Genomic DNA, 26,248 nt, shown 5'->3' on the forward strand with positions numbered 1-26,248 from the left:
AAAAGTAATTCAAACTGCTCTGAGGGCGCAAGTCTGGGACAGTCTGCCTGTGTGCCTATCCACATGTATTATACTTTTTCCTCTTAATAAATACCTTACTTGCTTCACTACTTTCTTTGTGGGAGTTCTTTTCTGCAAAGTCGAAGGGCCAGGGCCCTTGCCAGTGACCACTGGTCTAGTAGCTAGGATTTGGTGCTTTCACAGCTGCGGCCCAGCCTCAATCTCTGGCTGGGGTACCAAGTCCTGCTCTAAGCTGTTGCGGGCCGAGGCCATCCAAGATCACTCTGGCCGCCTCTTTTAACCCAAAATTAGAAGGGCTGGAGGAAATAAGTAGGGAAAGCAACATGACAGTGGCTTGGGGTAGAACAAGGATTTTACTCCAGAAAAGACAAGACCAGGAGGAAGATGGTCTGAATTATATCAAACAAAACCTCAAATGACCAGTCTGTCACTCCTACCCCCCTCACTTTTCACCCCGAGCATGAACTACAACTTCAAAGTCAGAAGTACAACCATTTAGAGTAGAGCAGGTGTATGTGCATTTGAAGGTGGGTAAGAAAAGCAACAGGATGCCAGGGTAGGAGACATGACCCTTGTCTAAGAGATCATATCTGATCTGACAGAACACACAGGGGAACTAAGAGTTGTAAAAGCAAAACTTAAGCAAAAATACAATTTGAAAACTGAAGATACAGAAGTGATTAGGAGACAGAGAATAAAAATAAAGGGTGACAGTTAAGTAGAAAGTTGAGGCAGAATTACATATATGACGACCACTCTGCCACTCCCCTGAATGATTAAGAAGCCACCAAAAAAGTCCCTATCCACTTCCCAGCCTCTAATTTCTCTTTCTCTTTATCCCTGTTCTGCACCTTCCTGGCACTGGCTGTTACACTTAATGCACTTGCCAAACCTTTCCCAGTTCCAGTACCCAGCTGTTCCCTTGTGAACACGGGTGCCTCACTCAGGACAAGCACAGAGGACATCTGGTGTACACTGGAAAGCGTGTTAGTCGCTCAGTCCTGTCCGACTCTTTGTGACCCGTGGACTGTAGCCCACCAGGCTCCTCTGCCCATGGGATTCTCCAGGCAAGAACACTGGAGTGGGTTAGCATGCCCTTCTCCAGGGGACCTTTCCACCCCATGGATTGAACGCAGGTCTCCGACATGGCAGATTCTACTGTTTGAGCCGTAAGGGAAGCCCCGGGTGTGCGCTGGAGAAGGCTCCAAAGACCTCTCAGGGCCAGGATGGCAACAAGGGAGAAGTGATCCTCACTTAAAGCCAAGGACTACTGGGAGCTGGGATGAAGACTGACGAGGCAGCCAAGCAAGGTCTTCCTCTCCAACTGACGCCAATCCCAGTCACTGCTCCTCCTCTCCAACCCACAGCTGTGACTGGCTGGCTAGCACCGAGAGCGACACACTAAGGAGATCAGTCACCCAGAGTCCAGGGACTATTAAAACACCACTCCTGCCACAGGGAGTTAGGGACCCAAAAGCCTGGCCTATATGGACTAGGAAGTAGCAAGTTCTCTCATAAAACCATAAATGTCTGCCAGCTTTCCAACAATCCTTCTTACCTCTACTCTCCCCTGATTTACATACTTAGCTCATGGTCCCTTGGCCATCCCTCCCATTGTTCCACTGGATTGTAACTTGCTGATCTGTACCTTGGGGTTTATAATCCGTTCTCAGTGGGATTTTGGAGTTTATAACAAACTAAAAGCTCTCCACAGCTTAACTTCCTTTCTCCTGCTCCTTTCTTCTCTGAGGTTTCTGCATGTTAAATCCCTAGCTACTCTTATTTGCTTCCCTGATAATTTTTCCAGTGCTCACCTAAAAGACAAACTGCTTCCCTCCTGAGGAAGGTAGGATTGGGGGATGCAAACACCTGAGAGGAGCAGACCAGAGGGAGACCAGACAGGGGAGGGAGGAAACTGGCTCCTCCTCCCCAATTGCCACTGTCTTGGTTTTTCAAAATATCAACGAGAGTCAAAGGCAAAATAATAATTTTAATTCAGTTTCAGAAAAAGATGTCACGTGATTCTGGATTAGAAAACATGACAGTAAGAGGTTTGGTTTTTCTGGAAACACAAAGAAAAGAAATAACCTGCAATAGATTCAATGATAATTTTCTGGATCTTCTTCTTGCATCAAAAGCTATATATCTTCTCCCCAAGACCTGCTTCAAGAGCCAACTTAACTTTTTATCTCCCGCTAGCTGGGACAGGCTAATTCTCCTCCACCCCCACCCCTCTCCTTCAGTCACACTGTGTGGGTGCTAAAGACCCTGGGCTCTGACCAATGGACAGAATTGTCCTTTGAGCCAGCATCCCACAGGCAGTGGCACCCGAATCCCCACTCCCAGTCCCCATGGCAGAGGCCACAGAGCTGGCATTGTTTCCACTGTCTCAGGAAGAAGGAGCCAAAGGCTGACCCTCAGCATAAATCAAGGCCTGACATGAAGAAAGAAAGAAGGTTCCCAAGCCCAGAGTAGGCTGCAAGCCGGGGGCAAGAAAAGGGAGTTTTTTACAATCATTCCATCCTTAGAAATAAGGGGAAAACTGAACCCTTTTCCACCACTTTGGTTCTGTAACGTACTCTACTGCTGAGCTCCAAGGGGATCTGCAAGCAAAGAAGGGTCTAAACAAATCAGGATAACTTTGCCCTGGCCAAAGACAAGAGTAACAAACAGGAAGACAGGTCAATGTGATCATTTGCAGGATGATGACGCTGGGAACTTCGGCTCTTCACATGGCTGCCAGCCCTACCGAGGACAACACAGTAAGAACCAAGACAACCACTCCAGACTGGTGTAGCTGGGAAATCGTCAGGCCTTTTCCTAGATCCCACATCTGTAAAAGTAAGAAAAAAATGTCAGCAATCAGGGTCCTGGTCACTCATAGCGCCTTTCTCAGGAAAGAACTCCACTTAGAAACAGGCAATTTCCCTCAGAACGATTCTAGAGAAAAGCACTTCTCCCTTATTCGTGACCTTCGCCTTCCTCGAAACCCACAATACGGTACCTGCCACCCTCTTATCCCAATGACAGTAAAGGGAATCGATTCTCAGTCCCTATATATAAGAACTTTCAGACTAAACAGATAAAACTTCCCCTCGTGACAACAAAACCAGATCAAGGTTTTCCAAAGTGTGTTTCTCCAAAAACTAGTTCCTCAGGATATTAAAAGGCATTACTCAAGTTCTGAGGTCAAATAAATTTGGCAAATGTTTAAATACAAGACTTCTCAAACAATTTACTAATGCACACTGTTAATCTCCAAAATGGGGATATACTACATGGCTTTTTAGATATAGTCAACCACTGAATCCTCTTTGGAAAGCAACATTTGTCCACTGGGGGAACGAGTATTTTTTAAAAAAATACTCTTTGGGGACTTCCCTGGTGATCCAGTGGTTAAGACTCCACACTTCCAATGCAGGAGGTTCAATCCCTGGTGGGGAAATAATCCCACGTGATTCAAGGCATGGCCAAAAAAATATTAAAAAGTACTCTTGGGATCTAGACTCAATTTTGTTTTGACTGTGACACGCCCCCATGACTAAGAAATATCTTTTTAGTTAGTACCCAATGTCTGTGTATATATATTTTATATATAAAAATTCATGAAACGATAAGCAATATTTATCAACACCTTGTTGATATATTCTGTATGGTATATTCTATTTAAAGTTCTTTTTTGTTGGTAGCAACCCACTAAATAGATTTTCTACCCACTGAGTCAAAAAACACAGTTTAAAAAACACTGATTTAGACTCTCCTGTGCCCTAGGGATATCAACATATCGTATTCTAAAAGCTCCCCTAGGGCTAAAGCAGAGTCTTCAGGTTTCACACTTTCCACACATGACTGCATCAACACAAATGAGCCCAAACTTTAAGAATGCTTCAGAGAAAAATTAGAACCTGGAAAAAACTCAAGATGAGAAGATGTCCCTACCTCAGGTGTCAAACAGCTTCTACCTAGATAAGATTAGGAGTCAAAGAGACAAACAGTTGCTTGCTTATAAAGGAACAGTTCAGTTCAGGTGCTGTCGTGTCCAACTCTTTGCGGCCCCAGGGACTGCAGCATGCCAGGCCTCCCTGTCCATCACCAACTCCCAGAGCTTGCTCAAACTCATATCCATCAAGTCAGTGATGCCATCCAACCATCTCATCCTCTGTCGTACCCTTCTCCTCCCACCTTCAATCCTTCTCAGCATCAGGGTCTTTTCCAATGAGTCAGTTCTTCACATCAGGTGGTCCAAAGTATTGGAGTTTCAGTTTCAGAATTACTCCTTCCAATGAATATTCAGGACTGACTTCCTTTAGAATAGACTGGTTGATCTCTGCAGTCCAAGGGATTCTCAAGAGTCTTCCTCAATACCACAGTTCAAAAGCATCAATTCTTCAGTGCTCAGCTTTCTTTATGGTCCAACTCTCACATCTATACACGACTACTGGAAAAACCATAGCTTCGACTAGACAGACCTTTGTTGGTAAAGTAATGTCTCTGCTTTTTCATATGCTGTCTAGGTTGGTCATAGTTTTTCTCCCAAGGAGCAAGCATCTTTTAATTTCATGGCAGCAGTCACCATCTGCAGTGATTCTGGAGCCCAAGAAAAGAGCCTCTGTTTCCACTGTTTCCCCATCTATTTGCCATGAAGTGATGGGATCAGATGCCATGATCTTAGTTTTCTGAAAGTTGAGTTTTAGGCAGTTTTTTCACTCTTTTCTTTCACTTACATCAACAGGCTCTTTAGTTCCTCTTCACTTTCTGTCATAAGGGTGGTGTCATCTGCCTGTCTGAGGTTATTGATGTTTCTCCCCGCAATTTTGATTCCAGCTTGTGCTTTATCCAGCCCAGCATTTCACAAGATGTACTCTGCATATTAGTTAAATAAACATGGTGACAATATACAGCCGTGACATACTCCTTTTCCAATTTGGAACCAGTCTGTTGTTCATGTCTGGTTCTAACTGTTGTTTCTCGACCTGCAGATTTCTCAGGAGGCAGGTAAGGTGGTCTGGTATCCCCATCTCTTTCAGAATTTTCCAGTTTGCTGTGATCCACACAAAGGCTTTGGCATAGTCAATGAAGCAGAAGTAGATGTTTTTCTGTAACTCTCTCGCTTTTTCGATGATCCAATGGATGTTGGCAATTTGATCTCTGGTTCCTCTGCCTTTTCTAAATCCAGTTTGAACATTTGGAAGTTCTTGGTTCATGTACTATTGAAGCCTGGCTTGGAGAATTTTGAGCATTATTTTGCTAGTGTGTGAGATGAATGCAATTGTGTGGTAGTTAGAACATTCTTTGGCATTGCCTTTCTTGTGGATTGGAATGAAAACTGGCCCTTTCCAGTCCTGCGGCCACTGCTGAGTTTTCCAAATTTGCTGGCATATTGAATGCAGCCCTTTCACAGCATCATCTCTCAGGATTTGAAATAGCTCAACTGGAATTCCATCCCTTCCACTAGTTTTGTTCATAGTGATGCTTTCTAAGGCCCATTTGACTTCACACTCCAGGATGTCTGGCACTAGATGAGTGATCACACCATCATGGTTATCTGGGTCATGAAGATCTTTTTTATACAGTTCTTCTGTGTATTCTTGCCACCTCTTCTTAGAATCTTCTGCTTCTGTTAGGTCCATACTGTTTCTGTCCTTTACTGTGCTCATATTTGCATGAAATATTCCCCTAGTATCTCTAATTTTCTTGAAGAGATCGAGATCTCTAGTCTTTCCCAGTCTATTGTTTTCCTCTGTATCTTTGCACTGATCATTTAGGCTTTCTTATCTCTCCTTGCTATTCTTTGGAACTCTGAAATCAGATGAGTGTTATCTTTCCTTTTCTCCTTTGCTTTTCTCTTCTCAGCTATGTGTAAGGCCTCCTCAGAGAACCATTTTGCCTTTTTGCATTTCTTTTTCTTGGGGATGGGCTTGATCCCTATCTCCTGTACAATGTCACAAACCCCCATCCATAGTTCTTCAGGCACTCTGTCTATCAGATCTAATCCCTCAAATCTATTTGTCACTTCCACTGTATAATCATAAGGGATTTGATTTAGGTCATACCTGAATGTTATAGTGGCTTTCCTTAGTTTTTTCAATCTTAAATTTTGCAATAAGGAGTTCATGATATGAGCCACAGTCAGCTCCTGGTCTTGTTTTTGCTGACTGTATAGAGCTTCTCCATCTTTGGCTGCAAAGAATATAATCAATCTGATTTTGGTATTGACCATCTGGTGATGTCCATGTGTAGAGTCTTCTCTTGTGTTGTTGGAAGAAGGTGTTTGCTATGACCAGTGCGTTCTCTTGGCAAAACTCTGTTAGCCTTTGCCCTGCTTCTTTTTTTACTTCAAGCCCAAATTTGCCTGTTACTCAACGCATCTCTTGACTTCCTACTTTTGCATTCCAGTCCCCTATAATGAAAAGGACATCTTTTGTGTGTGTTAATTCTAGAAGGTCTTTTAGGTGTTCATAGAACTGTTCAGCTTCTTCAGCATTACTGGTTGGGGCATAGACTTGGATTACTGTGATACTGAATGGTTTGCCTTGGAAATGAACATAGGTCATTCTGTCATTTTTGAAAGTGTACCTAAGTACTGCATTTCGGACTCTTTGGTTGACTATGAGGGCTATTCCATTTCTTCTAAGGGATTCATGCCCACAGTAGGAAATATAATGGTCACTTGAATTAAATTCACCCATTCCAGTCCATTTTAGTTCACTGATCCCTAAAATGTCAATGTTCACTTTTGCCATCTTCTGTTTGATCACTTCCAATTTACCCTGATTCATGCACCTAACAGTCCAAGTTCCTATGCAGTACTGCTCTTTACAGCATCGGACTTTACTTCCATCACCAGTCACAACCACAACTGAGTGTTGTTTTTGCTTTGGCTCTAGCTCTTCATTCTTTCTGGAGTTGTTTCTCCACTCTTCTCCAGTAGTATATTGGGCACCTACCAACCTGGGGAGTTCATCTTTCAGTGTCATATCTTTTTGCCTTTTCATACTATTCATGGGGCACAGTGCTTTCAAAAAAAATAAAGGTACAATGCTTTACAAAAATATTGAGTTCTACTGGGTGGTGGTGATAGGAGTATATTCTCTAGCATATCAGAGACCCTGTCACTTCCTACTCTCTTTCATCAATTCCACCCTCCACTCCATTAGTTTTTTTTTTTCTTTTAATGTAAGGGTAGATGTGTATTTACATGAATATGAATGTACAGGGAAAGTTCTGGATGTGATCCTGAAGAGACAGCAGTGAGCAGTCCTAGAGAAAAGTTCTTAGTTCCTGCCCAGGAACTGAACCTGGGTAGCCTGGATGAAAACCAGGAATCCTAGCCACCAGACCACCAGGGGATAGAGCCCTATTAGATCTTCTGGCAGCACAATTATCAAGCTCAGAGTGCAAGAACTATGGACTGTCACAGAGAACAAAATCCTGTCCCACACTCAGAGCCAGGACTTGCTAGAACAAACAAAAGCAGATTTAAGGGCTTAAGAAAAGCCCTGACTGAGTTCTGACATTTTATAAAATCTCTTCCCCATCCCTCCCCCCATTCTGAGACAAAAGCAAATATATGGGAAGTCCCTGCCTGAGCCAGGATGCCAACAGAGGAAGCTGATCAGCTGATTTTATTGGAGAGCTTTGTTCCAATAAAGCTTATTCTGTTTGGAATAAGAAGTCATTAATGGAAATGCTCTCCCTCTGCCTCCCCCCTCCCTGAGGGAAGTGAAGTCATTTTGAATCAAACTGAACACTGCCCCAGGGAACGGTTAATAGATACACTTAATTTAATAGGTCATTTAGTCTCTCACTTTTCTGATTCCATTAAACTGTCTACTGGACCAGAGTAAAGTTCACAAAGTGCTTGTCTCTAAGCTCTAATGTGGAAGCTACAAAAGGTCAAATTAAGGCAAGAACATCCAACTGACAGATGGCTCAGGGTGAGAGATAATGGAAAACCATAAAGAAGGAAGCTGTAATTATCTTCCTGACAAAGGAAGCAAGACCAGGGGTAGGGAGACCACAAAATATAAATTTTGAACTCAGGAGAGATTGATCCCTGACCTGGGGTAGGTTTGATTTCTTAATAAAAAGAAGGGGACACCAGTTTGAATTGACCCCAAGCTCATATAGGAGGCAACTTGGACAGAGTTCAGGCTGTCAAAAGATTTCTAAACCCAATATTGAGATCCTAGACAGTCGGTTTCTTGTTGAAGTTGGTCCCATTCTAGTAGTTCAAAACAAATAAAAAACAAAAGCAGTTAACATAATCCAATATCAAGTTAATAATAATCAGTATACTTGACTCCAGATTTGTCACTTTGTCCTGATGGGAAGATTAAGACTGAAAGCAGTAACTATGTTATCTAGTTCATAAACGAACCTCCAATGTCTACAACAGTGCCTGACACAACAGGTAACAATTTCTGTCTGATAAATATGCCTTCTATGCCAGATTGTGGCCTGGCTTCAGGGCTCTCTTTTAGTAATGACCCTTTAAAACTGAAGAGTTCACTGAGACCCTGAAAGCATCTGCCAGGTCTATGTCCGTGCTCAGCTACATCACCAGCTGTGCTGCCTGGCAGTGCCCAGGCAATCTAGTTTAGCTTTGTCCAAGAGGCCTTTGAGCAAACATCCAGCACAACTAACTTTAAGAACAGTACTAAACCCAGATCAGGAAAGAGAATCCTCTGAGTCTCTCCGTTCCTTTCACCTACAAAATATACAAGTCTACAATTAACTTACCAAGTGTCGGATCCCATTCCAGGTGTGATACATGAGAGGGAAGACAAGTGCAAATTTGGCTGTGTGGATCAGTGCTGGCCCCAAACACAGGGACTTCACAAATTCCAAATGAGACTCAAAGCTCCCAGGGACCAAGAGGGCCGACAAGCCAAAAAGAGAGACTCCTGAGGAGAAATAAAATAAGCCCATCACAGCAGTCCATCAGCTACAACCAATAAAACACATAAAAGTGGTTTCTATGACAGTCCCTAGCACTTCACACAATTCTAAACCAATTTAAAATGGGGAAGATTTAAACTAATGTTCACATGTGTCGTAGGAGATAGGTTCCATGGAATCTGACTCCAATCTCTTAAATTTAGAATATATATTTTAGCATCTTAATCCTTCATCCAACAATCTGAAAGTGTTTAATTTTGATGAACTTTTTGGGGCTGTCCATTACTCCGTTAGTCTGGAAGGACGCTGATGCTGAGAATAACTACCATGGCTCTCAGTTCTTTGACGAAACTTCAGATTGTTGGAGCATTCACTGTATTCCGGGGGTGCAGCTTTCTGTAAGTTTGCTGTGGCTGAACCAAGAAAGCAAGCATATGCAGACTACTACAGAAATTATGATTCCATGGAAGATTTTTGAGGAGATGAGGAAGGCTGGTATCTTTCAGAGTGATTTCACAACGTAAAGAATTTCTTTAGGTTGAGTTCCATGGAGGTTTGTCATTGAACTGTAATCTGAACTACGAAACTATGACATAAGAATAATGGAATAAGGAATAATTTGTGTTGATAAGTCAACAAATACTATGGAAAAAAATAAAAATGCAATGCCAACAAGAAAGTAAAAAGACAACATACACAATGAGAGAAAATTTTTGCGCATTGTTATGTCTGATAAGGGACTTGTATACAGAATATATTAAAGACTCTTACAGCTCAATAATTAAAAAGACAACCTAGTTTAAAAATGGGCAGAGGATGTGAATAAATCTCTCCCCAAAGAATATAAGTAAAAGGTCCATAAGTATATGAAAAGATGCTCAATACCATTAGCCACTAGGGAAATGCAGATCAAAACTATGAGAAGCCACTTCACACCCACTAGGCTATACCGTTAGTGATCCATACCCATGGGTTCTGCATTCAAATGAATCTGAATGGAAAATATTAGAAAAAAGATTCCAGGACTTTCCTGGTGATCCAGTGGTAAAGAATCCAGCTACAAATGCAGAGGACACGGGTTCAATCCCTGGCCCAGGAAGACCTTGGATACTAGAAAACGCTTCTCAGAAATGTTTTGCTTTCCCTCAGGGCATGAATACTCCTGCCACCCCACCCCCTAGAGGCTGCAGGGGAACAGACAGGCAGAGTGTATCATGACATTAGTTTGACAACACTTTAGATAAAACAGCAATCAGATGCTGGCAACCTGAGTTTTAATCATCATTTGAACAGATTCAGCAAGGCCCTTTTAGCTGTTTTCATTTTCTTTTGCAGTGACATCTACAGGGGTTTGCTGGGAAGAAGTATCAAAGTTTACGACGGCTTCTGGAAGTGCCAACAGGATTTACTGACAACCCGCACAGTTCCTTGTGTTGTAGCACTTAACTGCAGAGGAGCAGGCTGAAGTTGGTCTTGGCAGCCAACAGAAAGCACTATTTAATTTTTCTCAGTGATGAGATGGGACAGCTTCAGTGGCTTTGTTTTCCCAACTTAAATTGTTTAGATGTTAGAAAAGTCTCTCCTCATGTTCTAGGAGGAGAGTCTATTTTCTGCTTCCCAGTATACTAAACATTAAGAGGACTTGGGAAATTCCATACTTAATTTCTTCTCACATACTTTTCATTTGTAAAGAGAAAGCTTTGGCCAACTTGTGACTGAATTAACTGATTGATATTCTGTGTTTGAAGATGTGACACAATAAGAAATACACATGTGGTCTTTTTCCCAAATCCTGGTACACAGCTCCTAAAACTCTTGGAGTGAGTTTTTTGTATACTAATGAGATGGCTGGTAGCTGGGGGCGCCTAGACAGCTTCGGGATGGGGGGCTAGCTGCCAGGAAGAGCAAAGCATGATTGGAGGATTGGGACTTTCAGTCCCATACATCCCTCCCCTTCCCTGTCTACTCCCCGCTTCCTCTCACTACATACACACACCTGTGAATGGCTGGTGATTGAGCTAATGACCAATGGCCAATGATTAATCAATCCTGCCTAGGCACTGAAGCCACCATAAACTATAGAATTTGGACAGCTTCTAGGTTATTGAACACAAGGATGTGCTGGGAGGGTGGTGTGCCCAGAGAGGGCATGGAAGCGTCATACACACTTTCCTCTCCATTCCCGTATACCTTGCCCTTTGTAATCTCCTCCATTGGTTTTTATTTTGAAAACCAGTATGTCTAAATAAAGTGTCTTCCTGAGTTATGGTGAGCTCTTCTAGTAAATTATCAAAACTGAGGAAGGGGTCATGGGAACCCTGGTTTACAGCTGCAACTTTATATATATAATTCTCAAAGTCCTAGCTAGGCATTATAAGCAGAAAAGGAAGTGATGATATAGTAGCTAGTTAGTGACAAAGTTGGAACTGAACTCAGAAATACCCAAAGTTTGTGCTTTTTCTCTACACTGTCTCAGTTGGGAATGACCAGGGTGTAACACTTCACATCTGAGAATCAATAACTCATGTCCTACCTCATGAAAAGCCCAGAAAAACAGGGATTTCAGAGTTCCATTAGTTACTTTATAATCTGTCAGTTCTTTGGCTTTTCTAGAAAAGAAGTGACTACCTGAGCAGGTTGCCTATACAGTCAAGTGACCTCTCACTGAAGTTCTGATTTTCAATCCGACCTGTTTTTAAAGACTATCCAGAACATTCAGGACCACTCTTCTTCTCATTCAAGTTAACTGTACAATTTATTTACAGCTCCATTCTACATTAGGACTTCCTTGGTGGCTCAGATGGTGAAGCGTCTGCCTACAATGTGGGAGACCTGGGTTCTATCCCTGGGTTGGGAAGATCCTCTGGAGAAGGAAATGGCAACCCACTCCAGCACTCTTGCCTGGAAAATCCCATGGATGGAGGAGCCTGGTAAGCTCCAGTCCATGGGGTCGCAAAGAGTCGGACATGACTGAGCAACTTTACTCACTTCTTCTAACGTATCTGTTGTTTGGCACCCACATTTTATTTTTCAAATCTCATTCTTTAAAAAAAAAAAAAATTATTTGGCTGTGCTGGGTCTTAGTTGTGGCATGTGGGCTCTAGTTCCCTGACCAGGGATAGAACCCAGGCCCCCTGCATGGGAGCATGGAGTCTTAGCCACTGGACCACCAGAGGAGTCCCTCAAATCTCATTCTTTTCATTGTTGTACATTGCATTTTGATTAGCCTTTCCCAGTCTTATGCACATTGCAGCTTCAGCTACCTGCCATTTTCAAGGAATTTACCTAATTTCACCTAGATTTTTACACTGTTGCTATGAAAAATCACAAGTATTTTAATCCCATACAGAACCTAAGCAATGGAAAAGTGTTACTGGCTTCTTTTTCCATCCTTTAAAGAACTTCTTGTAAAGTTCTTCCTCAATAAATTCTATTTAAAGTCAAACTAGTGTCATCATGCTTTTTTAAGTTCAACATGCTTTTTAGAGTATCAGCCACAAAATCTCTATAGTATGAATAAACACCTCATCATGGATTTGTCTAGCCCAGCTCGTTCTGTTACTGAAACAAATGAGAACGTAAACTTTTTTTGATTTCTTATGGTCTACGGGATCAAGTTCCAACTTCTCAACACAGCGGTCAAAGTCCTTTACAGTCCAGGACACTTTCCAGCCTTATCTTTTGCCACTTTTTCCATGACACAACTCTTAAACAATCTAGTTATCATTATCCAACCTTATCTTCTGCTACTTCCGTAACACAGCTCTTAAACAAGCAGAACTATTTATCATCATTCAAGATTCTGGATGCTTTCCAAACCCTGGGCCTTTGCATCTGGTGGTTTCTCTGTTGGAACGTTCTCCTCTACCTCCTTTCCATGAATCCTCCCGCCCGTTCTTCTTTCAAGATCTGCAACTCCTGCAGAGGTGGTCTCACCTCTGGGACCTCGTATCTCTATTAAAAAATTATCCCAATGCATTATAAATATTTATTTGTCTTATTCCTTAGATTCTTTTAACCTTGAGGGTAGACGCTTTTATCACTATCCAATTTCTAATGCTTAACAGAAGATTAATTAGAAGTTAGGAGGAACTGGTTCCAAATAGGAAAAGGAGTACATCAAGGCTGTATATTGTCACTCTGCTTACTTAACTTCTATGCAGAGTACATCATGAGAAATGCTGGGCTGGAGGAAGCACAAGCTGGAATCAAGATTGCCGGGAGAAATATCAATAATCTCAGATATGCAGATGATACCACCCTTATGGCAGAAAGTGAAGAACTAAAGAGCCTCTTGATGAAAGTGAAAGAGGAGAGTGAAAAAGTTGGTTTAAAGCTCAACATTCAGAAAACTAAGATCATAGCATCCGGTCCCATCACTTCATGGCAAACAGATGGGAAAACAGTGGCTCACTTTATTTTTCTGGGCTCCAAAATCACCGCAGATGGTGATCGCAGCCATGAAATTAAAAGATGCTTACTCCTTGGAAGAAAAGTTATGACCAACCTAGATAGCATATTAAAAGCAGAAACATTACTTTGTCAACAAAGATCCATCTAGTCAAGGCTATGGTTTTTCCAGTGGTCATGTATGGATGTGAGAGTTGGACTATAAAGAAAGCTGAGCACAGAAGAATTGATGCTTTTGAACTGTGGTCTTGGAGAAGACTCTTGAGAGTCCCTTGGACTGCAAGGAGATCCAACCAGTCCATCCTAAAAGATCAGTCCTGGGTGTTCATTGGAAGGACTGATGTTGAAGATGAAACTCTTAATACTCTGGCCACCTAATCAGAAGAGCTGACTCATTTGAAAAGACCCTGATGCTAGGAAAGATTGAGGGCAGGAGGAGAAGGGGACGACAGAAGATGAGATGGTTAGATTGCATCACCGACACAATGGACATGGGTTTGGGTGGACTCTGGGAGTTGGTGATGGACAGGGAGGCCTGGCGTGCTGTGGTTCATGGGGTCGCAAAGAGTCAGACATGACTGAGCGACTAAACTGACTGAGGAGGAACAAACATTTCTGAACTGACCACCATAAGCAAAGTGACTGACATGGTTGCAGTCATTTAGCCTAAAAATCACTGGAAGGATGAGAGCAGTTTATTAGGTTAATAGTTTCCATTACTGGGCTTCCCTGGTGGCTAAGAAGGTAAAGAATCTGCCTGCAATTAAGGAGACCCAGGTTTGATCCCTGGGTTGGGAAAATTCCCTGGAGAAGGTAATGGCTACCCACTACAGGATTCTTACCATGGACAGAGGAGCCTGGTGGGTTATGATCCATGGAATCACAGAGCTGGGCATGACTGAGTGACTAAGACACTCATACAAGCACCCATTGAGTGCTAGAGGATATGAATGGTAAATAAGGTAGATGCAAGTCCTACTCTCTGAAGAGTTTACAGTCTAATAAAAGAGACAGATTTATAAAAAGCTGTGAAGAAACAGTTCAATAAGAACTATGAAGGAATAGTGTTGTGAAATTGAAAAGTAATAACAGAACTAGAAACAAACCAGAGCTACTACTTTAGATATGGTGGTCAGTAAAGTATACATTGAGCTGACAATTTTGTGGAGATCTAAGAAATAAGAAGGAACTAACCACACACTCTGTAGCAAGAGGAAGGGGTGGACATTTCAGATCAAGGGAATAAAACATGCAATGATTCTGGGAAGAGAAAGCGTTTTTACCTGTTCCAAAGAATTCAAAGACAAGTGTGGCCAGAACACAGTAAGCACGGGGATAAACGGCAGCATGACTCAGGCAAGGGCCAGATCAGGCAGAGTGTTTTAGGTCATGGTGGAGAGTTGAATTTTAATCTAAGTGCAAAGGCAAACACTGTAAAAGGAAGATCCTAAGTGTGACTTGATTCAATTTATTTTCAAGAGATTTTTATTGTTCTTGCTGTTGTGTGAAAAATACATTGGAGGAGTGCCATAAGATTGCAATGATCACAGCTGCTGGGACTGACTTCATTTCAGGTCAAATGATCCAATTCTTCTCGCCATTTGGTCCAATACACACCATCTTCCAAGAGACTACTGCTATCAAATTTATCGTGCTTCTCATCCCTATTTTCCTAAGGCAACATCCAGAGGGTAGTTTCTTGAAATCCCATCAACTCTGGAATAGGCATTATTAATATTTTAAAACAAGGAATAAACAGAGGCTTAGAGAGGTAACTAAGTTGCCTAAATCATCCACCTAGCAAAAATCTGTTCCAGTTTTGAAGTAGGGACTTTCAGAATTTAAGGGAAACATGGTAACTACTATTCTACAGCAAACAGCTACTGTTACAGAATTAAGGGAAAAGGTTTGGGAGGAAGAGTATACATGCTAAGAAATACAAGGTCATTCAAAGGGGTAAAAACAGAAAAAAATAATTATTAAGTTCAGCTGTGAAAAAAATAATACAACTTTAGCCATACTTAGCAAACTAATACTTCTTTACATTATAGTCTATGAAAGATTCAATATCCTCTTTTTTCATTCAGTAGCGATAAATATACTGAGATAATATGGAACTGTGTGCATACTCAGTCATGTCCAGCTCTATGCAACCTCACAGACTGTAGCCAGCCAGGCTCCTCTATCCATGGACTTTTTCAGGCAAGAATACTAGAATGGCTTGCCATTTCCTACTCCAGGGAATCCTGCCAACCTAGGGATCAAACCCATGTCTCCCACAATAGCAGGTGGATTCTTTACCACTGAGCCACCCAGGAAGCCCAATAATCAAAACTATAGCCTAATAAATAAATTGTTCTTGTCCTTCCAATGATTTTTAGGACTCAATCTGTTTATAAACACCACCACACTAAGCAAAAAGTATCAATCTAAAAATTATAAGATTCGAAGTAAGAAAAAATAAAGTAACTATGAATTTATAGTTAAAACAAGTTGGAATCAAGATTGCCGGGAGAAATATCAATAACCTCAGATATGCAGATGACACTACCCTTATGGCAGAAAGTGAAGAGGAACTAAAAAGCCTCTTGATGAAAGTGAAAGAGGAGAGTGAAAAAGTTGGCTTAAAGCTTAACATTCAGAAAACTAAGATCATGGCATCTGGTCCCATCACCTCATGGGAAACAGATGGGGAGACAGTGGAAACAGTGTCAGACTTTATTTTTGGGGGCTCCAAAATCACTGCAGATGGTGACTGCAGCCATGAAGTTAAAAGACGCTTACTCCTTGGAAGGAAAGTTATGACCAACCTAGATAGCATATTAAAAAGCAGAGACATTACTTTGCCAAAAAAGGTCCGTCTGGTCAAGGCTATGGTTTTTCCAGTGGTCATGTATGGATGTGAGAGTTGGTCCATGAAGAAAACTGAGTGCCGAAAGATTGATGCTTTTGAACTGTGGTGTTGGAGAAGACTCTTGAGAGTCCCTTGGACTGCAAGGAGATCCAACCAGTCCATCCTGAAGGAGATAAGCCCTGGGTGTTCATTGGAAGGACTGATGCTGAAGCTGAAACTCCAATACTTTGGCCACCTCATGCGAAGAGTTGACTCACTGGAAAAGACCCTGATGCTGGGAGGGATTGGGGGCAGGAGGAGAAGGGGACGACAGAGGATGAGATGGCTGGATGGCATCCCCGACTCGATGGGCATGAGTTTGAGTAAATTCCGGGAATTTGTGATGTACAGGGAGGCCTGGTGTGCTGCGATTCATGGGGTCGAAAAGAGTTGGACATGACTGAGCGACTGAACTGAATTGAATCCTAAAATTTATCCTATTATTTAAGTGCAAGTACGTTAAAAATCAGAAACTGTACAGATTCTCAGACAACACCAATCATCCTTATACCTGGATTCCATTATTACTTTACCAACCAAAGAAAAGGCAACACAGGAATAATAACATTGGATCTTAAGATAGGAGTTCCTATCCTTACTTGATTACCAACAAAACTAATCTAATTTTGAATCACAGACTTAGTTTTATAATTTCTCCAATGTCTCAGCAGTAGCTTCCTAAATGCAGGAGCCCTATACTTGAGCCACCAGTCCTGCTGATGACCACTTCAGTAAAAACATACTCTATGGAAGACTAGGAGGGACCCCAAAGGATATTATGAAAAACAAAGGCTGCAGCTGTATTTCATATTATATAAATAAACAGAAATTGTGGTTTGTTACCAGGATCTTTTGAGAATGGAGAATGAGTTAGTATTTCTGTACTTGATCAATCCCAGGTGACGAAAAATGGGTGCTAAAATGGATTTTCTGAAAGAATAAGGTTGATGATTAATCTTAGACTGTGTTTGGTCAATGTTCAGTCGGCCAGGCTATCTCCATTATATTTCTGTATCTGTTCTCTGTAATGTCAATAAATATAATATCAGGACATGCTAGGAATAGTTTAAAAACTGGATAAGAAAAATTTTTTAAAAAGAAAATAAAAACTGGTTAAGAAAAGAACCTGAGCATTGTGAGAACTCATAATTAACTGTTAAAGAAATGAATGAACAATAAGCTTCAACGGACTTATCATTTTCTCTAAATCGAGCTGCTGAGTTGCAAAGGAGACACTATCAAGAGTCACAGAAATAGCAAAGTTTTTCAAAGAAATGTGTATGTATGTGTCTGTGTGTTCATGTGCAGATAAAAACACACATACATACCTGCACTCAAGGCAATACCAGTGCCACGGTGGCAAATGGACATCGCCATGGGAAGAGACCAGCTGAAAAGAAACACACAAAGGCAATTTATAAGAGGAATAGAGGACACCATTGTAGAGAATCCATCTTGGAAAAGAAAATATAAACTACTTTGGAAACAGGCAACTATTTATCACAAAGCAAAACCAAACAGCTTTCATATTTCTGTGTTTCCACTCTCCAGGTTAAAAGTAAGAAAATGATTTATTTAAGAAGTCCCTCCCTTTTCTAGACTGCATCACTAACAGAGATGAGAAATTAATTAAGACTCAAATTCCTTTCATAAAAGAAATAACATGGGTCAAAAACATCAATTAAAGTTGCATACAGTTAGAAAATAAACACTAGAATACAACCATCTGGGGCCTTCCTTTCCTCCAGTAGTAAGACAGAAGTAGAAGAAAACTTGAGTTTTATTTATCTACTGTTTCATATAACATAGTCATCCATGAACTTATTATATAACCAAAAATATCCAAATTGAGCATATCATTCACTCCCTAATAAATTACTTATCCCAAACTTAAAATCTAATTTTGCTGGATTTAGTATATGTTTCTTAAATCCACAAGTGTTTTGAAATACTCTGTCATCAAACCCTTTTAAAAATCATGTTCTCATCTATCTATCTGCCATGCTTTTCCTTAGAAGGATAAGCAATACTTCTATATTCTAGACCTAGTTCTCTTGCTCAAAAGAGAATTGGTTAGTAATATGAAAAGAACAGGCATCTTTGGATAAAGTTAACATTCATCCTGAAAAGTCAGCTTAGAGAATGTTGAGCATAATCAGACCATATAATCCACACTCTAAAGGAAAGGAATTCCAGTAGATTGAAAAGATCATGAAAATAAATTCTATGTAATAAAAATGACCACAGTAAAAAAAAGAGCAATGTCTATGTAATAAAAATGATCACAATACTAAGTGTAATAAATAATGTATGTAAAAAAAATTATATGTTAAAAAATGGTTACAGTATTAAAAAAAAAAATAATGTCTAAAGAAACCAAGAAAACTGGCTAGACACCACTCTAGATTAACTCAGACTAACAAGATAAATATAAAAGGCAGAAGAAGAGCCTCGTAACAAAGGACGAGGAGAGAACAATGGCATAATTTGGTCAGAAGAATCAGGAGACTAAAACCCAGAATGAGCTGAGGCTTGCAAAAATGTCAAGGACAACAAAAAGGGGCTTTTAAGATTGTACTCAGGGAAAGAAAGCCTCCTAACTAGGGTTGACAATTTTATGTTAATGGATGACAGAGTGCAAAGCAGATTGCTCAACTATTTTATTTGTCAAAGAGAATGATTATCAGACTAAAAAAGACAGAACAAATATTGATTTGAGAGAACTGGGGGTGGGGTGGGGAGTGGGGAAATAATAAGACACTACTTAGCATTCCAAATGCACTTAGGACTCCTGGCCAGATGAATTAAACCCCAAGGGCTAACACATGAAATATAACCACTGATCTTATAATCTTTAAGAAATACTGAATGGAAAATGGGAATGATATGAAGTCAAATGTTAACCTAACTTTAAAAAATGGTTAAAATCATAGGCTGGTTAGCCTAGTACCGAGCTGCTAAAGGAAATTTTATTTTCTAAATAATCATGATAGTATTTCCAGTCCCATATGATCTTCTAGAATCTTGTCACTCCTCATCACACCGTATTTATATTTAGCCCCTTGACTCTGGGCAGGACTTCATGACCGACTACCTCATGATACAGAGCACAGCAGATCTGGCATTGCATGACTTCCAAATCACTTGCACTCCTTCCATCACTCCATCCTTCTCTCATGCTGTAAGGAAGACTGAAATAGTCTATGCAGAGAGATCAAGTAGAAAGATCCATGCAGAGAGAAAATGAAGGCCCCTCTAAAAGCCAGAATCAATCCAAGACATGTGAGTAAACGAATCTTCAAATTATTTCAGCCCCAGTTTGTGTTTTCTCGTTGAGGCCTCAGACATCATGAGGCAGAGACTAATAGGTCACCCCCAGTATTTCCTTCTGAACATATGTAAGAGTCTAGCACAGAAAATCAAGATTGATTAACTCAGTTAGAGAAAAGTGACGACTAGAAGCCAGTAAGATTTCCTTTAGGAAAATTTTTTTTCAGGAAATACTGAGATCCTTTTCAACACAGGTTATATCTTATTCACCTTTGTATTTCAACTTCAAAAAGAGTACCAAGTGCACTGAGCAATTAACAAACAGCTCCTGATTTGAAGAGTGTTGATCTTTCCCCTTTTTTTGACTGTTAGTAGAATGTTAACCAAGAAAAAGCTAGAGACATAGGCTGTATGAATTTCAGCCAGTGATCTAACAATCATGCTGCAAACAATACCATCAAAAAAGCAAAAAGCAAAGAAGATATATAAATGGCCAGTAAGTATATGAAAAGATGTTCAACATCACCAATCATCAGAGAAATGCACATCGAAATCACAATGAAATACCTCTTCACATTCATTAGGATGGTTGTTATTAAAACAACAAAAACAGTCAATCACAAGTGTTGGCGAGGATGTGGAAAAACTGGAACCCTTGTGCACACTGCTGGTGGAGATGTAAAAAGTACTACTGCCCCTACAGCCAATACATTGTTTTCTCAAAAAATTAAGTATAGAATTACCATAATCCAGCAATTCCACTTCTAGGATATACCCCTAAAGAATTGAAAGCAGAGATTCAAAGAGATATCTGTGTGCCCATGTTCGTAGCAGCATTATTCACAATAGCCAAAAGATAGAAACAATTCAGATGAATAGATAAGCAAAAAGTGGCACATATGTACAATGGGATATTATTCAGCCTTAAAAAGAAATAGAATTCTGATAGATTCTTCAACACAGTTTAACCTTGAGGACATTATACCAGATGCAATAAACCAGATACAAATGCACAAACATCATATGATTCTACTTTATGAGGTCCCTGGTAGCTCAGGGGGTAAACAATCCGCCTGCAATGTGGGAGACCTGGGTTTGATCCCTGAGTTGGGAAGATCCCCTGGAGAAGGAAATAGCAATGCACGCCAGTATGCTTGCCTGCAGAATCCCCATGGACAGAGAAGCTTGGTGGGCTACAGTCCATGGGGTCGCAAAGAGTCAGACACAACTGAGTAACCACGCACAGCACACAGGGCAGTCAAATCTATAAAGACGGAAATGCGAATGGTGGTTGCCAGTGGCCGGGGGAATGGGAATTACTGTACAGAGTTTTGGTTTGGGAAGATGAAAAGATTCTGGAGATGAACAGTAGTGATGGTTGCACAACAATGGAATGTACTTAATGCCACTGAACTGTACACTTAAAAATCAATAAATCAATAGACTGCTTAAGTTTGTTATGTATATTTTACCACAAATTTTAAACAAGGTTAAAAGGCAACCCAACATAAAAATGAGCATAGGACTTGAATATTCATTTCTCTAAAGAAGATATACAGGTGGCCAGAAAACACATGAAAAGACATTCAACATCAATAAAGGTCATCAGGGGGACAAAAAATGGGCTTTGATCTATTTTACATAGTTCATGATAGAACTAGAGCCACTGTGCAGAAGATATAAGTTATAGTAAGTTCAATAAAATAAGGGTCTTTCTGATAGTAAGAGAAATTTCCAAACTGGTAAAGGGTGATATGAGTTTCTTGTCACTGGAGGTATGCAAGCACAAGTAGACATTTGTTTACAAAAATATTGCAGAGGAAATTTACTCATTTGTGGCTTTTAAACTTTTTTCTTTTTTTGAGTAGCACCCTTTCTTCAAAAACAAAATCCTTAGTCAAGTTGCTTTGGTTGTAGCCAGGTCTAAGGGCCTACAGTACAATCTGCATGTTGGCCAGCCCCACACAACTACTCACAGAAGTGGGTAATTGTGATACTTAATGAAGTATCCCAAGCCCCAAGCAGCACTCTTAAAACCAATGTGGTTGAAAATTAAATTAAAATCTAAGAACTCTTTCAACTCTAAATTTTTAAAATATTTTTCTAGCATATTTTAAAATGACTTGTTTTCCTGAAAATGTAATTCCCTATATATACTTTTGCTTTGATAGTGACAATTTACTAAGCGATAAAGAATACTTCAGAAAGGTTAACTTAACCATATATTTCCATGCTACCTCCAAAAATTTATAAAAGTTATAACAGAAAATATGACTCCAGATATCTCAGATATCTTACCCAGACATATCACCTTGGAAACAGCCCCATGTTTCCTGTTGTTTCTTTTCTTTTTTTCCCATGAGTATGTCTAGAGTTTCATAATCAGAAGAGCAAAGTAGTTTAAGTCTCATCCCACTAGCTTATTATCATTTGTTAATATGACTTGTGAAAAAAGGCCAGAGCTTTAAATATAGACTCAACATAATCTGACAAGTTCTTCTTCATTATAATCCTCCCTCAAATCTTTCACCTCTTAAAAAAAAGTTTTACCATAAAGTAGCAAAGATTGAGATCACTTATTCGTCGTCTTCTGTTTTAGTAGACTGTCCAATTTCTACAATCAGAATTATTTCAGGAATCTAGTTTGGAAAAAATCTGAAGGGTTGTGGTATTTGTGGAGGTGGTTAAAAAATGACCAGCTTCCCTGTCAGGAATCCAAGAAAATACGGTAGCAGGACTCAAGATGCTTTGCTGTGTTAGGAGTTTTTTGGGAAGACACTAGCACAACAGCCATCAATGCTACTTCTGAGGACAACAAATTAACAGAAATAGATGTACGTATATGTATATACTCATATATACACATGTACATGTATTTGTATGTGTCTGTGTGTTCATACATATATATCACAGCTCTGTCAGAAAAAGTCTAGAAGCAATGATATCCTGTTAGCAGTGAGCACATCTAGCACCCAGATCTTGATTTCACAGGGGTCATCTTGAAAAATTTCCACCAGCCAAGTCTGGGACAATCTGAACATCAAAATAAATCAGAGTAACAGTGTAACTCTGGGTAAGACAAAAACTGTGAAGTAATGTGGTGGGGGAGGAGTGTGTGTGTGTGTGTATAAAACGTATCTATTCCTAGTCTGTGTGTGTGTGTGTGTGTGTGTGTGTGTGTGTGTAAAACATATCTATTCCTAGTTTCTGACACAGAGCTCTTAAAACCCTTATCAATCTCCTCACTGATATGAGTGCTAGGAGTATCTTTTTATTTGGTCTTTGACTCTGGTTCCCAACACACAGTTCCTAAATCCCTTAGAATTTCCTGGGAGGTAAGAGTGACCTCTGTTCTAATGAGGTGACTCTGGATGGGGGCTGGTTGCCAGAAAGACCAAACCATGACCAGAAGCTTGGACCTTTCTGCCCCAACCCCACCTCCTTCCAGGGAAGGAAGGGCTAGAGATTAAGTTAATAACTGATCATGACTACATGATGAAGCCTCCATAAAAATTTCCAAAGTACAGGGTTTGGGAAGTTTTCAGATTGGTAAATACGTTCACATATCAGAAGGATAATGCACCAACTCCATGGAGACAGAAGCTCCTGTGCTCAGGATCCTTCTAGACACAGAGGGACCTAAAAGAGCACCTGGCTATTCATCTGTATCATCTGTAATACCCTTTATAATCATAGTAAACTTAAGTAAATGTTTCCAAGTTTCTTGAGCCATTTTAACAAATCACTGAACCCAAGGAGGAGGTTATGAGAACTCTTGATTTATAGATGGTTAGCCAGAAGTACCAGGTGGTGCTAGTGGTAAAAAAAACCTGCCTGCCAATGCAGGAGACCTAAGAAACATGCGTTCGATCCCTGGGTCAGGAAGAACCCCTGGAGAAGGGAAAGGCTACCCACTCCAGTATTCTTGCCTAAAGAACCCCATGGACAGAGGAGCCTGGTGGGCTACAGTCCATGGGGTCGTGTACAGTCAGACACGACTGAGCGACTAACACTTTCAGTTAGAAGTACAAGTGACAAGCTGGGATTTGGGATTGGCATCTGAAGTGGGAGGCAGTCTTGTGGGACTGAACCCCTACCTGTGGGGTCTGTGCTATCTCCAAGTAGTTAAACAACTAAATGTAATACATGATCCTCAGTCGGATCCTGGACCTATAAAGGACATTTTGGGACATGTGGCAAAATCTGAATGGGACCTGAGGATTACGTGATTAACACAGGATCAATGTTAATTTTCTGACTGTGATGGCTGTAGTATGGAGAGTTTCCTCGAATTAAGAAACATACACTCAAGTATTAAGGGACTGCAGCAGACAGAAGATGTCCACACTCTAATTCCTGAAACTTGTGAATATTTACCTTAAATAGCAAAGGGGAATTAAGGTTGCAAGTGAAATTAAATAATAAGCTCACCTTAAGATAAGAAGGCTATCCTGGATTATCTGGATGGGCTCAATATAATACAAAGGGTCCTTAAAAGTGGAAGGGGCTGGCAGAAGGAGGGAGTCAGAGAAGAAATGTGACAATGAAGCAAGTTCAAAGTGATATGATGGTAGAACCTGACACATCACTGCTGGTTTTGAAGATGGAGGAAACAGGTTCCAAGCCAAGGAACTCAAAACAGCCTTCAGAAGCTGGAGAAAGTAACATAACACTCCTCCCCAGAGCCTCCAGAAATGAATGCAGCCCTGCCAACACCTTAATTTTAGCCCTGTTAGACCTAAGCCAGACTTTGAACTACAGGACTATAAGATAATAAATGTGTCATTTTAAGTTACTAAGTTTGTGATCACTTATGACAGCAGCAACAGAAAACTAACACAGGAGTAATGGAGTATCATCATCGCTGCACTTTTTAAAAATCATTCAGACATGTTAACACATTGGGAGTCTGCATAAAGGTATACAGAAACACAGCACACTATTTCTGCAACGTTTATGCAAATTTCAAATGATTTCAAAATAATTTTTTTTAATTAATAGGAATTACATTTTGACTTACCTCCAGAACTTTTACCTGCTACTACTAAATTCCCTGGTTCCAGAGCCCTTACCTGTAGATGCTGATATGCGGTGACAAAGGACGGTTTGAACTAGTGTTCTTACTCCAGAACCTCTCCATCTCTTCTTTGGCCGTGGTTCCCAAAGGAACAGCACTAAAATAAAACCAAAAGGTTTAAATGATTAAAAGTAAACTTGGTTTAAAATTTCACATAATAAAAAGTTAAAGGTAAGCTGGGCTAGATGAACCCATATATTAAGAAAACGTGTCTGTCCACTCACCTTATCTTTCTGCCAAGTATGACTCAGCTACTAATAACCTCAACCACCCAATGAGGCATATTAGAAAGCAACTCTTCTTTTCAATCCCCCAACACCCAAGTACAGTAATGGAAGATTAACTTTCTTGTTGGGCAGCAAGGCAAATACAGTATTTCAAAGCCATTTACATATCACCCAGGTCATGTGTGATATCTCATACATTACCACCTGCTTTCATCCAGCTCTTCAAGACTCCTTTCCCCAAGTTCTCAAAAACTGAGAACTAGATTCAGTTCAGTACCTCTAAATAGTTTCATGATTTTTCTTGTCACTAGGCTAGGCTGAAGAAAGTCAAAGAGGAGAGTGAAAAAGTTGGCTTCAAACTCAACATTCAGAAAACTAAGATCATGGCATCTGGTCCCATCACTTTAGGGCAAATAGGTGGGGAAACAATGGAAACAGTGTCAGACTTTATTTTTTTGGGCTCCAAAATCACTGCAGATGGTGACTGCAGCCATGAAATTAAAAGACACTTGCTCCTTGGAAGAAAAATTATGACCAACCTAGACAGCATATTAAAGCAAGAGACATTACTTTGCCAACAAAGGTCCGTCTAGTCAAAGCTATGGTTTTTCCAGTAGTCATGTACAGATATGAGAGTTGGACTATAAAGAAAGCTGAGCGCAGAAGAATTGATGCTTTTGAACTGTGGTGTTGGAAAAGACTCTTGAGAGTCCTTTGGACTGCAAGGAGATCCAACCAGTCCATCCTAAAGGAAATCAGTTCTGAATATTCATTGGAAGGACTGATGCTGAAGCTGAAACTTCAATATTTTGGCCACCTGATGTGAAGAACTGACTGACTTGAAAAGACCCTGATGCTGGGAAAGATTGAAGGCGGGAGGAAAAGGGACGACAGAGGACGAGATGGTTGGATGGCATCACCAACTCAATGGACATGAGTTTGAGAAAGATCCAGGAGTTGGTGACGGACAGTGAAGTGTGGCATATTGCAGTCCACGGGGTTGCAAAGAGTCAGACGACTGAGCGACTTAATTGAACTGAGGCTAGGCTGAAGCCAATTCTTAGACAGCTATGTTCAACAATTTAATTTACTATGTACCTACATTAAACATGATCCATCCCCCTCAAGAAAAATATTTCCCCATACATTACTTATACATTACAAAAGTTAAAAACAACTCCATACTGGGAAAAAACTTAGCACACATTTCCATATTTAAATTGCCAAAGTTAAAATCACTGACAAAGAGGCAAATGATATCATATGTCCCTGATGTGATATACTGAGGATAAAACATCATTAACGTATTACTCCTGCCAAAAATGCATAACCTAAATCATCAGAAAACAATCAGACAAATCTAACTTGAGAGAAACTCTGAAAAATAACTGACCTGTATTCTTGAAAAATGTCAATGTCATAAAAGACAAAGAAGGCCAAGAAATAGTT

General features: G+C 40.4%; 1 protein-coding gene across 1 annotated transcript in view; it reads right to left on the reverse strand.

The window, feature by feature from the left end:
- Positions 1–1,991: 1,991 nt before the first annotated feature.
- The window catches only part of SDHC (succinate dehydrogenase complex subunit C), a 31,474-nt gene continuing 7,217 nt past the window's right edge, over positions 1,992–26,248 (reverse strand). The window contains exons 3-6 of the mRNA XM_043451008.1: positions 24,568–24,669; positions 17,554–17,615; positions 8,764–8,927; positions 1,992–2,854 (exon numbers count right to left, since the gene is read on the reverse strand). Of these exons, the coding sequence (XP_043306943.1) occupies positions 2,750–2,854; positions 8,764–8,927; positions 17,554–17,615; positions 24,568–24,669 (433 nt within the window). The 3' untranslated portion in view covers positions 1,992–2,749. The remainder of the gene's footprint in view (positions 2,855–8,763; positions 8,928–17,553; positions 17,616–24,567; positions 24,670–26,248) is intronic.

This window comes from Cervus canadensis, chromosome 2 (assembly GCF_019320065.1).
Source record: "Cervus canadensis isolate Bull #8, Minnesota chromosome 2, ASM1932006v1, whole genome shotgun sequence".
In the NCBI taxonomy this organism is placed as follows: domain Eukaryota; kingdom Metazoa; phylum Chordata; class Mammalia; order Artiodactyla; family Cervidae; genus Cervus; species Cervus canadensis.